Source organism: Chrysochloris asiatica, unplaced genomic scaffold (genome assembly GCF_000296735.1).
Source record: "Chrysochloris asiatica unplaced genomic scaffold, ChrAsi1.0 scaffold00348, whole genome shotgun sequence".
Taxonomy (NCBI): Eukaryota; Metazoa; Chordata; class Mammalia; order Afrosoricida; family Chrysochloridae; genus Chrysochloris; species Chrysochloris asiatica.
In genome coordinates, this window is record NW_006408866.1 from 2,007,332 (window position 1) to 2,019,678 (window position 12,347).

General features: G+C 41.3%; 1 protein-coding gene across 1 annotated transcript in view; it reads left to right on the top strand.

The window, feature by feature from the left end:
• The window catches only part of LYRM1 (LYR motif containing 1), a 28,182-nt gene extending 20,915 nt beyond the window's left edge, over positions 1 to 7,267 (top strand). Inside the window, exons 3-4 of the mRNA XM_006875966.1 lie at positions 5,884 to 5,976; positions 7,151 to 7,267. Of these exons, the coding sequence (XP_006876028.1) occupies positions 5,884 to 5,976; positions 7,151 to 7,267 (210 nt within the window). The remainder of the gene's footprint in view (positions 1 to 5,883; positions 5,977 to 7,150) is intronic.
• The last annotated feature ends 5,080 nt before the right edge of the window (positions 7,268 to 12,347 follow it).

The window sequence follows — 12,347 nt, forward strand, 5'->3', positions numbered from 1 at the left end:
TGACTGCTGCCTCTATGAATGTTGATGGTGGATCCAAGTAAAATGAAGTCTTTGATAACTTTAATCTTTTCTCCATTTATCATGATGTTATTTATTGGTCCAGTGGTGAGGATTTGTGTTTTCTTTACATTGAAGTGCAACCTATCCTGAAGGCTGTGGTCTTTGATCTTCATTAGTAAGTATTTTAAGTCCTCTTTGCTTTTAGCAAGCACCATCTGCATATCGCAGGTTGTTAATGAGTCTTCCTCCAATCCTGATGCAACATTCTTCTTCATACAATTCAGGTTCTCAGATTGTTTCCTCAGTGTACTGACTGAATATATATGGTGAAACAATACCACTCTGGCACACACCTTTCCTAATTTTAAACAATTCAGTGACCCATTGCTCTCTGTTCATTGCTCTCTGTTCAAGTGACTGTCTCTTGTTCTATGTATAGGTTCCTTATGAGGACAATCAAGTGTTTGGAATACTCATTCTCTACAATGCTGTCCATAACTTTTCATAATCCACACAGTTGAAAGCCTTTGCATAGTCTGTAAAGCACAAGCAAACATCTTTTTCTGGTATTTTCTCCTTTCAGTCAGGAGCCATCTGACGTCGATGATACTCTTTGTTCCATGACCTTGCCTGAATCTGGCTTGAACCTCTAGCGGTGTTTCCTGTCAATGTAATGTTGCAGAATTATCTTGAGCGAAGTTTACTTGCCTATGATATTAACAATATTGACCGATGATTTCTTTATTCAATTGGAATGAGCACAAATATGGATCTCTTGCAATAAGTTGGCTAGGTTGCTCTCTTCCAAATTTCTTGGCATAGATGAGTAAGTGCCTCCAGTGCTGCATCAGTTTGTTGAAAGATTTCAATTTGTAATCAATCAATTCTCAGAACCTTGTTCTTTGCTAATGCCTTCAGTGAACCTTGGATGTTTTCCTTAAGTACCACTGGCTTTTGATCATATGCTACCTTTTGAAATGATTGTCCATCAACCATTTCTTTTTGGTATTCCTTCCATCTTCTTTTGATGCTTTCTGCATTATTCAGTATTTTGCCTATTTGTTGTCATTGTTGTTAGGTGCCATCGAGTCGGTACTGACTCATAGCAACCCTATGCACAGCAGAACAAAACAGTGCCCGATCCTGGGCCAACCTCACTATTGTTGCCACGCTTGAGTCCATCGATGCTGCCACCTGGCCAAACCATCTCGTTGGGGGTCTTCCTCTTTTTCTCTGACCCTCCACCTTACCAAACATGATATCCTTCTCCAGAAACTGGTCCCTCCTGACAATATGTCTGAAGTATGAGAGACGAAGTTTGGCCATCCTGGCCTCCAAGGAGCACTCTGGCTGCCCTTCTTCCAACATGGATGTTAGTTCTTTTGGCAGCCCATGGCACTTTCAATATTCTCCTCCAACAATGTAACTCAAATGCATCAATTCTTCTACCATCTTCCTTATTCACTGTCCAGTTTTCACATGCATATGAAGTTATTGAAAATACCATGGCTTGGGTCAGGTGTACCTTAGTCCTCAAGCTGACATCTTTGCTTTAAAAAGGTCTTGTGTAGCAGATTTGCCTAATGCAATACGTCATTTGATTTCTTGACTGCTGCATCTGTGAGTATTGATAGTTGATCCAAGAAGAATGAAGTCCTTGACAACTTCAATCTTTTCTCCATTGATAAGAATGTTATTTATTGGTCCAGTGGTGAGGACTTTTGTTTTCTTTACATTGAGATGTAATCCATACCAAAGGCTGTGCTCTTTGATCTTCTTCAGTAAATGTTTTAAGTCCTCTTCACTTTCAGCAAGCAAGGTTGTATCATCTGCATATGGCAGGTTGTTAATGAGTCTTCCTCCAATCCTGATGCCATGTTTTTCTTAATATAACCCAGCTTCTCTGATTATTTGCTCAGCATACAGGTTGAATAAGTATGGTGAAAGAATACAACCCTGATCATAGAATGCTTCAATATTTCAAGTCAAAGCTTGGATTTTTTCTTTAGTTCTTTCAGCTTGAGAAATGGAGAGCATGTTCTTCCCTTTTGATTTTCTAACTCCATGTCTTTGCATCTTTCATTATAAACTTGACTTCTCCAACTGCCATTTGAAAATTTCTGTTCAGCATCTTTACCTCCTCATTTCTTCCATTTGCTTTAGCATTTCTATGCTGGAGAGCAAGTTTTAGAATCTCTTCTGACATCCATTTTGGTCTTTTCCTTCTTTCTTGTCTTCTTAATGATCTGTTTGCTTTCTTCCTGAATAATGCTCTGTATGTCATCCCAAAGATCTTCTGATCTTGTCGTAAGTGTCTAATGCATCAGCTCTGTTGTTGAGATGATTTCTAAATTCAGGTGGGATACATTCAAAGTCAAATGATTTGGCTCTCTTGAACTTGTTTTTTTCTTCAGCTTCAACTTAACTTTCGTATGAGCAGTCTGCCCCTGGCCTAGTTTGGGCTGATGAGCTTCTCCACTAGCTTCCCACAGATGTCGTCAATTTGATTTCTGTGTTTTCCATCTGGTGAGGTCCATGTGTATAGTCATCTTTTATGTTGTTTAAAAAAGATATTTGAAATGAAGGCATCCTTGGACTTGCAGAATTCTATTATAAAATCTCTAACATAATTTCTGCCATGAAGGCCATATTTTCCAACTACTGATCCTTCCTCTTTGTTTCCAACTGTTGCATACCAATCACCAGTAATTATCAATACATTTTGATGACATGTTTGATCAGTTTCAGACAAGAAGTTGGTAAAATTCTTCAGTTTTATTATAACTTGCTTTAGTGGTTAGTATGTAAATTTGAATAATAGTGGTATTAACTGATCTTCCTTATAGGCATATGGATATTATCCTATCACAGACAGCATTGTACTGCAAGATGTTGATATTTTCTTTTTGATGATGAATGCTACACCGTTTCTCTTCAGTTTGTCGTTCCCGACATAGTAAATAAACCTTGTGATTATCAGATTCAAAATGTTCAATACCAGTTCATTTCACCTCACTAATGCCTAGGATATCCATGTTTATGTGTTTCATTTCATTTTTGACAACTTCAAATGTTCCTAGATTCATGCTTAGTACATTCCATGTTCCAATTATTCATGCGCATTTACAGCTGTTTCATATTTTGAGCTGCACCTCATCAGAAAACAAAAGTCCTGAGAGATGTACTCCATTTCTGTCATCACGGTCAACTTTTCTTTGAGGAGGCAGTTCTTTCCCAGTCATATTTTGAGTGCCTTCCAACCTGAGGGGCTCATCTTGTGGAGCTGTATCTGACACTAGATTCTGGTGCTCGTCCTCCATATGGATCCCTGGTGTGGCACACTCAGGAGTGTAAGGAGCCCTGACGGTGTAGAGGGTTACAAGCTAGGCTGCTAACCGCAAGACCAACAGGGCGAGAAAGATGAGGCTTTCTGCTCCTGTCAAAAGTTACAACCTGGGAAACATTTACAGAATTTCTGAACTTCCAGACTAAGACAGACTAGAGGAAGGAGAGGCGGACTTCTGAGTGTTTAGTCTGAAAACCATATGAATAGTAGTGAAACACCGTCAGCACCAGAATATTGATGAACTGTTGTTGTTGTTAAGTGACCCATAGTGACTCTGTATAGGGTTTCCGAGGAGCAGCTGGTAAGCTTGAACTGCCAACCTTGCGGTTTGAACCAGCTTTTCAGCCCAGCTCTACTGGTCTACTGATAGTATATGAAATTATTTGGGGTGAGGGGTGGCACAAGGATTTTAATTTACTATTAAGATATATACTTGTCTTATCATATATTAGAAGGTAAATAGACCACAGTTTCAAAAATATTGAGAATCATTTGAAGAAAAAACTAATATTTGTCTAGGTAGTGTGTTGTTAAGTGCCGTTAATTTAGTTCTGACTCATAGCCACCCTTATACAGGGGTTCAAAACCCACCGCCTTAATGGTTAACTGTCCAGTGCTTATCCTACAGTGCCACACCAAGACTCCTGGTAGCGTGTAGATACAGCAAAATCTTGCCGACAGTCTATGAATGCTGAAGTTTGGGGAGCTGTAGCCCAAGCTTGTTGAGATGGAGAGCCCCGGCCCCAGCCGTCCCCTTCACCACACGTTTGTCAGGAGCATTTCCTTTCTTCTGAATCGTCCATGCAGAGAGAGTGTCTTCTCATCCCTCACTCCTTGTTAGAGCTTAATCATCCAAAGAGTTCATGAATTGCTCTGAATCCCAGTGGACCAATGGGAACAAGCAAATGTATTCCCAAGGTGGACAGGAGAGCAGCAGCTTCTGAGAAGCACAGAGGTCAGAAAGTTGAGCCTTTGCCCCAAAGGACTCAGTTCTGATTCTGTGTATGATTGTTCCTGGAACTCTTCTCTGCTCCAAGAGGCACTCAGGGACAGGAATACCCTTGGACTTTCCAAACCACGCAGGCCCAGAATTCACTGTTGGTGCGCTCTGGGGCAGATGCAAGTCTAGTACCCCGGTGAGGCCCACTTGCAGCCCTTAGCAGAGCCACATGTTGACTAGCTCACCATTATTGGAATAGAAAGTGCGTCTTGCCCTTCTCCTACCTGGCTCTTTGTTCTTCAGAATGAACTTTTCATCCCTTTACCTGAAAGTAGACCTCCATGATGTGACTACTTTGGAACTTCAAAAGCCCCTTTTCTCCTTACTAATGAGAGGTTAGCATTCTCCATGTCTTTACCCAGGGGGATTCTCAACAGCATATACTGAAGTAACTGGGTTACTTTACTATGGAATCAACTTGGACAGGGAAAGAAACACTCTTATACAGTGTTGTTGATCAAAACACTTCTACATTGTTGGTGGGATTATTGGGGCTATTTGGGAATATCTGTCCGAATTAAAAATAGATAAACATATACCCTCTGACCCGGCAGATCTCTCTAGGAATTTCTCTTTTAGATATATGCAAATGAGCATAAAAACATAGAATTGTTTATAATTTCCAAAGATTGGAAATACCCTAAATGTCTGTCAGTTGAGGATTGGTTTAATAAATTACAGTGCAGCCTTGCATTGTACATTTCTGCTTCTGTTAAACAGAATGGAACTCTTTATGTGTGAATGTCTTAAGGAGCAACAAGGTTCCTTGTTATGAAAAAGTAAGGTTCAGAACAGAAGTAAGGTTCAGCCGTCATTCGTGTAAGAAAAAAGAAGCCAGAATCAAATCTGTCTATGTGTGTTATGTTTATATGTGCACAGACTGTCTATCCCTGGAAGGACACCCAAGAAACTGCTGCTGACTGTTGTCTGTGTGAAGGGGAGCAGGGGATGGAATAAGAGGGAGATTCATTTTTCATATTGTACATATTCATTGTAGTCTTTGAATTATTTTTTTTTTACCATGTGCTACTTATTTCAACAATTTTTTAAAAATTTAATCCACAGCAAATGTATCTCCTGGATTGCTTTAGATGTTTCAAATGATTAATATATAATGAAGTGGCTAGTGAGTTGAAAAAGTTTAAGAAAATGTATACAGCCATCAGCTACTAACTGCTGAAGGTTGGTGGTTCAGACCCACCCACGGAAGAAAGACGTGACGATCTGTGCCTATAAGGATTACAGCTGAGTCCTGTCACACAGAGCCACTCTAAGGCCAAAGTGACTCCCTCTAATCACTGCTATGGGTTGAAATCAACTCAACAGCATTTACCACCAACAATCAATGCTGGTGTTGTGCTGTAGGATCAGCACTGGACTGTGAACCAGCTGTTCCTTGGCAACCCTGGACAGGCTCGCTGTGAGTCGAACTGACCCAAAGGTACTTCACAACGACAGCAGTAACAGCCACTAGGGCAGCATGTTTCTGTAGCATCAGAGAAAGACTAACAGCTGGTCCTCTCTCTCCTGTTATTAGCTCACAGACGCAGACCTGATCAAACAGTGTACAGAGGAATGCACAGCCAGGATTGAGATTGGATTGCATTACCAGATTCCTTATCCAAGGCCAGTAAGTGTGACTCCAGTGAACATGGAGTGGGTACTAATCCAGGTTAGCCTGGTGAGTTCCAAGAATGTGTACAACAAGCCTGTAGTTACTACTGGAGGCATGTTAGAAATCAATGTTCTAGCATACCACCATTGCAACAAACTAACATGTCAGTGCACATCTGTCTTCTCCTACTCCTTTGACTCTCCTACATACACAGAGCTCTGGTAGCGTAGTGGTTATGAATTGGGCTGCCAACCTCTGTATATAGTTTTCTCTTTTTGGAAAATGTCAGTGTATGCTGATGCATGGATGGACCATAATTTAACCAGCTCCCTATTCCTTGTTGCTGTTAAGTTCATTTTGATTCATAGTGATGCTCAGGGCAGTAGAACTGTCCATGAGGTTTCCAAGGCCGATTTTCACAGAAGCAGACTGTCACATCTTTCTCTTACAGAGTGCCTGGTAGGTTTGAACTGCCACATTGCAGTTAGCAGCCCAATACCTAACCTACAGCACCAGCACAGTTTCTTACTGTTACGTGCCGTCGATTCCGTTCCAACTCATAATAACTCTGTGTAGTGCTGCTGAGGAGCGGCTGGTGGGTTTGAACTGCCAGTTTTGTGGTTAGCAGCCCAGCGCTTCTCCTACAGTGCCACACCAGGACCCTGGACTTATTGTTGTTGTTGTTAAGTGCTGTCGAGTTGGTTCTGATTCATAGCGACCCTGTATAGGGTTTCCAAGGAGCAGCTGGTGGCTTTGAACTGCCAACCTTGTTGTTTGCAGTCCAGTGCTGATCCTACAGTGCCATACCAGGAGTCTGAACGTACTAGTAGGCATTAATGTTGTTTCCAGTTTTCTACTATGCACTGAGTATCTTTGCGTACATACGTTTTTCCTCTTCTGTATTAAGTTTCCTGCTTGCAGTATAATCAGACGGATCTAAGTTCAACTCCTGGCCCCACAATTTAATTCCTCTGTGCCTCCATTATCTTATCTACAAAAATCAGAGTATGATTCCTTAGGAAATCATTGTAAGGGTTAATATATATAAAGATTGTAAGGATGGAGTCAGTATAGGTTTAGTGGTTAGCAAAGAGCCTGGTATTTAGTAAATCCTCAGTGAATAAAAGCTGCTGCTATAATCATGATCATGGTTGTTAATATCATTCTATTTCTTCTTCTTCTTGTGCAGATTCATCTGCCTCCAATGGCTCTTACCCCATTACAAGGTCGGAGACTACAAAGCCAAGAGAAACTGAGGAAACTTTCCAAACCAGTATATCTCAAGTCTCATGATGAAATTTCCTAACCCAGGAGAAAGTTTATTTCTGAGAATAAGGAGCTAACTAGGTCTTGACCATCAAACTAATGACAAAACCTTTTTTCTTTATTAACTAACTCCAAATCTGTTGCCATCGATTCTGAAACTTACCCCATCATGTGTGCCTAGAGTATGCCAGCGTCTCCCTCCCTGACTGGATGATAGAAAAGGGATCCGGGGGCCTTTGCAGCCTTACTCAACATATCCTTAGAAACAGGACTAAGGTGGAGGTTAATAAATAAAGGTTTCCTGGGAATGCCCTTAACCACACATGCCAGCTGATTCAGAGAAATTAGCCAATTACCAGAAGTCATTATGGTTACTATGAAACAGTCTGTCACTCTCAGAATTGTTTTAGGGTTGTTTTTTTTTTCAGGGACAGATTTGTGTTAAACTTTATTTATTTAGTTTTTTTTTTTGAGTGTGTGCTTTCATTTTTGTTGTTTATACCTTCCAGACAAATTCCTCTTTAAAGAGACACATCATTGGATTGATCATGGTTTTTCATAGAAATTTTACATGAGACCCAGCCCCTCCCTCTAACTAGAAATACATGCCTTAGTTCAGTGCTTATGTTTATCTCATCTTAAAGCCTGTGATTACTGGAAAGCAACTAAAGCTCCTATTGTATTCCTATGGACCTTAATAAAATTAAAAAAGACAAACTCCAAGAATTTATTATACCTTTGTACTGTGTGGAATCAGGGCCGTTGACTTTGACCTACAAAGACTGTGAACATCAACAATAAATACCAATGTATATCAGTTTTGATATCTTTATTCTTCTCTACAATGGCCTTCTGACCCTGCCCATAACTAGATTTAGGAGTCCCTTGCCCCAAAGATCCTCTACTTCAACATATGCCTTGTGTTCCACTTTCAAACAGCTGCCCTGTGAGCAGGCTACTTTCCCATGTTCATTAGACAATGACAGAGAATGAAAATGATGCTCTATAAGTATCGTGGTTGTCATCAAGTGCTGTTGAGTCAGTTCCAACTCATAGCAACCCTGTAGAGGGTTTCCGAGAAGCAGCTGGTGAGCTTGAACTGCCACCATGCAGTCCAGCGCATTAGCCCGTAGTGCCACACCAGGATTCCAGTAGAGTGGTAGCACGTACTTAGCACAAATGTAGTTCTAGGCCTTTGGTGGATAAAGACAGAGAAGTTTAAGGGTGCCAGCACTTGTGTTGGCCATTCCACTCAGTGAACACACATGTGCCTCTGCAGACCTTGATTAGGGAAATTGGAATCTGCTCTTTTCTGGCCTCATTGTGGAAACATTTTCTTGTCCCATAGTGCTCTTTTCTGGCCTCATTGTGGAAACATTTTCTTGTCCCATAGTGAATCTAATGTTCAAGTATTTCTCATGTAACATATGGCCTGCGAACTCAAGCCAACTGCTACATCAGGTGGTCAACAACCAATAAAAGGTGATCTGTCTGTTGGTGGTGGAAACACTGGCTATGCTGGACCCAGTAAGACATGGCATGTCTGTGTCTGTTGTGGCCCCTTTCTGAGTAACACAAAGCAATTGTGACTGTTGACAGTTTTCATCGTGTTCTGCTGAGTTTAGAACCCATCCTTTCTTCCTCAACCTCCTCCAATGTGAAAGTCTACCATGATTGCCCACTAGCCTTGGAGTGTCTTCCATACATCCATAATCACCTCTACATGTGAATTTTAGATGTCCAGCCCGATGTACAAAGATACATACACTAACAAAAAAACATGCTATCAACTTACTACCAAACCTGTGGAACCTATGTTTTGTGTTTACCATTCCCCCCCACATTCTCTCCCCAAACTACAAAATCTCCATCTTCAGTCTGTTGAAGGCAGAACCCACCTTTCTTTCTTAACATTCCCTCCTTCAATGTAATTTTCTTCCAGAGCTGACAAGGACTGAATCATAACTGTTTACCTAACAGCCAGATTTTTAAAGAGTCAGGGCTAGCTTGGTGACAGAACTTTTCTGCTGTCATCTGCTGAGCTATTTATAGGCAGGTCCCACAGCCTCTCACTAAGCTGATTTCTGGCCATCTCTGCCCCAGGACATCAACCTCCAACTCATGATTTCTGAAGAACATGCTGCTCTTTCCCAGGGAGAGATGTTAATTACTACATTGGCCCCATAGAAAATGACCTTAAATTTAGAGCATTTTTTTTTTTAAGAGGAGAAAACTTTTTAAATGACTAAAGTTTAATCTATTACACAGAAACATTCTGTCCCTTGACCCCTGAGGAATGAGACAATCAGCCCCTGGCCTCATCAGCTTTTGGTTGTTGGGGTTAGATAAATGTAATTATAATTTAATTGTTCTCTTAGCAAACCCCTCACTATCAGCTTTTTGACAGCTTGCAATGTGATACAGGGTTGCTATGTGTCAGAACCGACTCAAGGGCACAGAACAACAACAATGTGACGTACCAGTCCAAGATTCAGGGATTTGGAATCCTAAACATCTTTACATCTCACATGACTAACAATCTTATTCTTGGGACAATATGGCAGTTCCAGTGGTATATTCATCTTGGATCCCAATCTCCCTGCTAGGCCTGTACCCCCCACCACCACCCTCATCCCAAGGGGGCAAAACAAACAAAAAGCCTGGCAAAAGTTGTGTTTCTCTGAAAAAATGGCTAGGAAACTCCTGTAAGTTGAAGCCAACTATCTCCTCTTTTGTATTTATTTCTAGGATCTGGTCACTTGGATGATTTGCCCATCTCAGCATTCAGAATCCTCAGTTAGAATTTGATCATACCACTTTCCTTTGAAGAAACTGAGGGTTTCTAGAATATATAAATTTCACTTTCACCAGCCTGCCTTTCACCCATCCAGGGAACAATGAAAGACTTCTGAGTCGGGAAGATTTCTTATAATGAAGAGGCAGAGATGCCAGTGCAGACAGATGAAGATTTTCAAGAATTTAAGTTCTTCTCAAATAGTCTATGTCCTTGCTTAACTGGGTACAAGACGAAGCCAAAACGTACAGCTACAAAATCATAACAGAACGCTACTGTTTCTTGATTTCTTCTCCATCTAGGTCTATACATATCTGAAGGCAGTGTTTCCAGCTCTCTGACCCTCTCTTAACGAATTCTCTGCTCTTCAAATGACGCCACATCAAAATGGCAGTTTGGGTATTCTCGAAGGACACAAACTGAGGCCCTTTTATGTGTTCTTTGAGTTTGGGGAATAAAAAGAAGTCTGAAGGGGACAAGTTTAAGCTATAGGGTGGATGGGCTAAGGTTTCCCAATGAAATTTTCATAGGACAGCCCTTGCTACTACCCTCATAGAATGAGCAGGTAAATTGTCATGATGGGGGGGAAAATTCATTGGCACAGCTTCCTTTTGCGCACCAAAGCAGTCTTCAATTTTTTTAAAAAAAACATCCTCATACTGAGGCTTATATCAAGATTAGCCCTTTTGGAATTCCAAAAAACCATCCCCATAATCTTCTGAGCTGACCTCTCTGCTTTGAATTTAACTGACCCAGTAGATCCCCTTGGAAGCCACTCTTTCAATTGGATCTTACTCTCTGGATCATATTGGTAAATGCCAGACTTGTCTCCAGTTACGATGTTTTCCGTAAAATCATGTTCATTAGCTTCCATCTTGCTTAAAAGACTGATGAAAAGACCCCCTTTTTGTGCAATGTTTTTGGCACCCATCGATCCGAAAGCTTGCAGAGGCCAAAGTGTTCCCTGAACATTGAGAATGCCAAACTATGTGAGATCCTAACTCTCTCACCAATGGGAACTCTACAGTGTTCTCCCACCGGGTTTTGGACTTCATTCATGGTTTCTTCACTCATCAAGCTTGACAGACTTCCTCTCTTGACTCATCATGGAGGTCTTCCCAATCTTCCTCAAACTGCTTGATCTATCTACAAACTTGTTTCATGTGAGGCAGCCTTCCTGCAAACTTGTTGCAGAGTTTCAATGATTTGGGAAGGTGTCCACTTGCTTTTTGTTAGAAATTTGACATTATCCATGACCCTAAGATCATTTCTTCCCAGGGCATAAAAAGCACCCTTTTTCCTGAAGGTACCCTAACAAGACTAAGACAAGTGTATTTTATTGAGAGAACTTATCTGCAGCCATCCACTGACCACACAGACATGTTTAAATAAGTTTTGTTTGGAACAAAGAACCGAGACTCTAGTAGCAATATTCTTAGACTTACCCTCATATTAACAAACAGAACACCCTGGAAGAAGCTAGAGCCAAAGAACTATAGGAGAGCTCACCAGCCGCTTCTCAGAAACCCTAACAGAAGGTCACTATGAGTCAGAACTGACTCCACAGCACATAACCACCAGCCTGCCTTTCACCCATCCAGGAAACAATGAAATGATAATGGTAACACAAGATCAAGATAGGAGTCCTGGTGTGGCACTGCAGTATAATGCAAGGTCAGTTTGAACCACAAGGTCAGCAGTTCAAACCCACCAGCCACTCCTCAGAAATCCTATACAGGGTCACTATGGATCGGAACCGAATTGACAGCACTTAACAACAGCAATAGGAAAATAACCTCAGGAGAGCTTAGTCAAATGAAAAATTCTGGTTGCCAAGTCCCTGTGTCTGTGTTAAAATCCCGACTACTATCAGTTAGTACGAGTCCCAGTGTGGCGCTGGTCCCAGTGTGGCGCTGTGGGCTAATGCACTGGACTGTAGAGTTGGTTTGAACCCCAAGGTTGGCAGTTCAAGCTCACCAGCTGCTTCTTGGAAACTCTATACAGGGTCGCTATGAGTCAGAATCAACTCTACAACACATAACAACATCACTTAGTTTGATTTTGGGTGGGAAATCATTTACCCTGTTTGTATCATGATTTCTGCAGCCATGGAATGAATATTGTTGCTCTTGTTAAGTGCTGTCGAGTCGGTTCCGACCCATAGTGGGAATGAGTGTGCTACTTTATAATGCGGCTCTGAAACACCTGATGACTCTCTGTGTGTCATCATCGCCAGGATCTTATACCTTGTGACTCTCAAGAAAGGGAAGACAGGAAGTGGTCAAGGACAAAGTCTTTTTTATTTTCTGCATTGAGACCGAGGCTC